General features: G+C 63.8%; 1 protein-coding gene across 1 annotated transcript; it reads right to left on the bottom strand.

The window, feature by feature from the left end:
• Nucleotides 1-969: 969 nt before the first annotated feature.
• Nucleotides 970-1,902, bottom strand: LOC150017285 (interferon-induced transmembrane protein 2-like). The gene is made up of 2 exons (XM_090291615.1): nucleotides 1,654-1,902; nucleotides 970-1,161 (listed from the first exon to the last, which is right to left on the bottom strand). Exons 1-2 carry the CDS (start codon nucleotides 1,837-1,839, stop codon nucleotides 970-972), a joined length of 378 nt encoding a protein of 125 aa, XP_090147741.1. The 5' UTR covers nucleotides 1,840-1,902.
• Nucleotides 1,903-2,168: the final 266 nt, after the last annotated feature.

Below are 2,168 nucleotides of genomic sequence, written 5' to 3' on the forward strand. Positions count from 1 at the left end.
AGGGCGCCAGGACGGAGCAAGAATCCAGCGGGAAGAGCTGCCGACCACACACCAGAGCCAGCAGGACTGGCCTCGCCCCACAGCGGGAACCCAGGCGAGCCCGGTCCCCAGAGGGCGAGGCTCACGTACACGTGGGTTCACCTCCCAGACCTCAGCCGTGGCCTCCGTGCTGACTGCGCGGGGCATGGCGGGGAGGGACAGCCCCGGGTCCCCGGTGCCTCGGCAGCCCTGGCCAAGGCTCTCACCCAGCGCCTGAGGCTCCCAAAGGCTGGGAGACCCTCCCTGGGCACTGGCAGGGGCCCCAGCTGCAGGCCCAGCAGTTTGGTGGGAGCATCGGTCCTTCCTCTCAGGGTTTCAGTCCATCAGGGCTGAGTGCTCTGTCCCTCCGGCCCCTGCCTGCCCCTGCCCCTGCCCCCTGCAGAGCAGGAAGGACAGAGCTGTGGGCTGGGGGGAGCACAGCAATGGGGGCGCCGCCCAGGAGGGGCTGAGGGGCTGGGCACCCTCCCTGCACCCTCCCTGCGGCCTCCCGGAAACCCGCCAGCGCACTCAGCCCTGCTCCCAGCCAGCCCGGGGTCAGGGAGGCTCGTCCTCGGGGCCAAGGGTGCTCTTTACCCAGCTCCCTTGGGGTCAGGGCTCAGACACTGAGAAGGACAGACCCCCTTCAGGCCCCTGGCTCAGCTGCTGCTCCCAGGGTGAGGCCAGAAACCAGGAACCTTGGAGAAAGTGCCGGGTCCCCCCTCAGAGCAACAAGCTGGTGGGCAGGGAGGAGGTGGGCTCAGTCTCAGGGGCAGGCCGGGGACTCGGCAGTGCCCCTGCGCAGGAATGTGGGCACGGTCCCCTACGAGTGCACTTTATTGGGTTCAGCGGCGGACAGGTGTGTCTGTGCACAGTGCTGCGTGAAGCGGTGGGCGCCGGGGGCGGGGCCAGGAGTGGGAGGGCAGGACGCGGTCCACCTGCCGTGGGCAGCGACTAGTAGCCTCTGGGATTCTGCCCGGCCAGCACTATTGCCTGAATGGCAGCTGGTAGGAAAATCACCAGGAGAACAATGAATCCAATGCCCACAAAGAAGCTCAAGACCAGGGAGATGATGTTCAGGCACTTGGCGGTGGACGCATAGCTCTGGGCTCCGATCACATCACGCACCATCTTCCGGTCCCTCGCCTGTGGGAGAAGAGAGGGTGAGGGGGGCCTGAAGCGGGTCCTGGGGGAGCCAGGTGCTGAGACGCAGGTCCTCCCTGCTGGCCCCTGCCCAGAGCAGCCCCCACCTGCCCCTCAGCCAGATCAGGACCTTCCTCTGCCCGCTCCCTGGAGCCTGAGCGGGTCAGGGCCTCGTGGGTCCCTCCCTCAGAGCCTCTCAGCCTCTCCTGGGGCCCCAGGGCTCCCCCTCCCCCTGCCCTGGCCCCCTTGCTGGCCTCACCCCACCAGGGGTCATGGTTTCAGGGTCCTCTTGTTCTCTCGACAGAGTGTGGGGACACGTGTTGACTCTGAGGGATGTCACTTCTGGGATGGTCAGCAGGGAACTGCTTGCAGCCTCATCCTGACCCACACACTAGGTGCACACACACACGTGCACACACATAGGTGCACACATGTGGGCTCCCCACCCCCCAGGGCCAATGGGCAGGACCTCTGCGGGCTCACACCACCACCCACCTTCACGGAGTAGGCGAACGCCACGAAGCCCAGGCAGCAGGTGTTGAAGAAGAGCGTGTTGAACAGGGACCAGACGATGTGGTCGGGCACCGTGGTCTCCGTTTGGATGTTGACCACGGTGGACATCACGGGTCCTGAGCCCTGGGGCGCCCCAAGCATGGTCACCTCGTGTTCCTCCTTGATCATGTCTAGCTCTGGAGAACAGGTTGGTCCCAAGTGAAGAAACGGAAGCTTCCTGCAGCAGAGACCTGAGCAGGGTGGTTTTTAATTCTGGGACAGAGCTCAGGCCCCTCCCTCTCTAGTTTTGATTTCTCAGAAGTTCTATTTACTGAGGTTTTCAAAGTTGGTGGTTTTCATAGGGTGGAAATAACCGATGAGTGTCAGGTGACATGAGAACCAGATGGTAGGAAAGCCTGTGGTCTAACAGTTCTCTTTCGTCCCTGTCCCTCAGGTTAGCTCTTGACTCACTTAGGGCTGTGGTGGCCCTGGAGACTTTCTCCAGCCTGGTGACACCC

Source organism: Furipterus horrens, unplaced genomic scaffold (genome assembly GCF_987537825.1).
Source record: "Furipterus horrens unplaced genomic scaffold, mFurHor1.1.pri manual_scaffold_2, whole genome shotgun sequence".
Lineage (NCBI taxonomy): Eukaryota > Metazoa > Chordata > Mammalia > Chiroptera > Furipteridae > Furipterus > Furipterus horrens.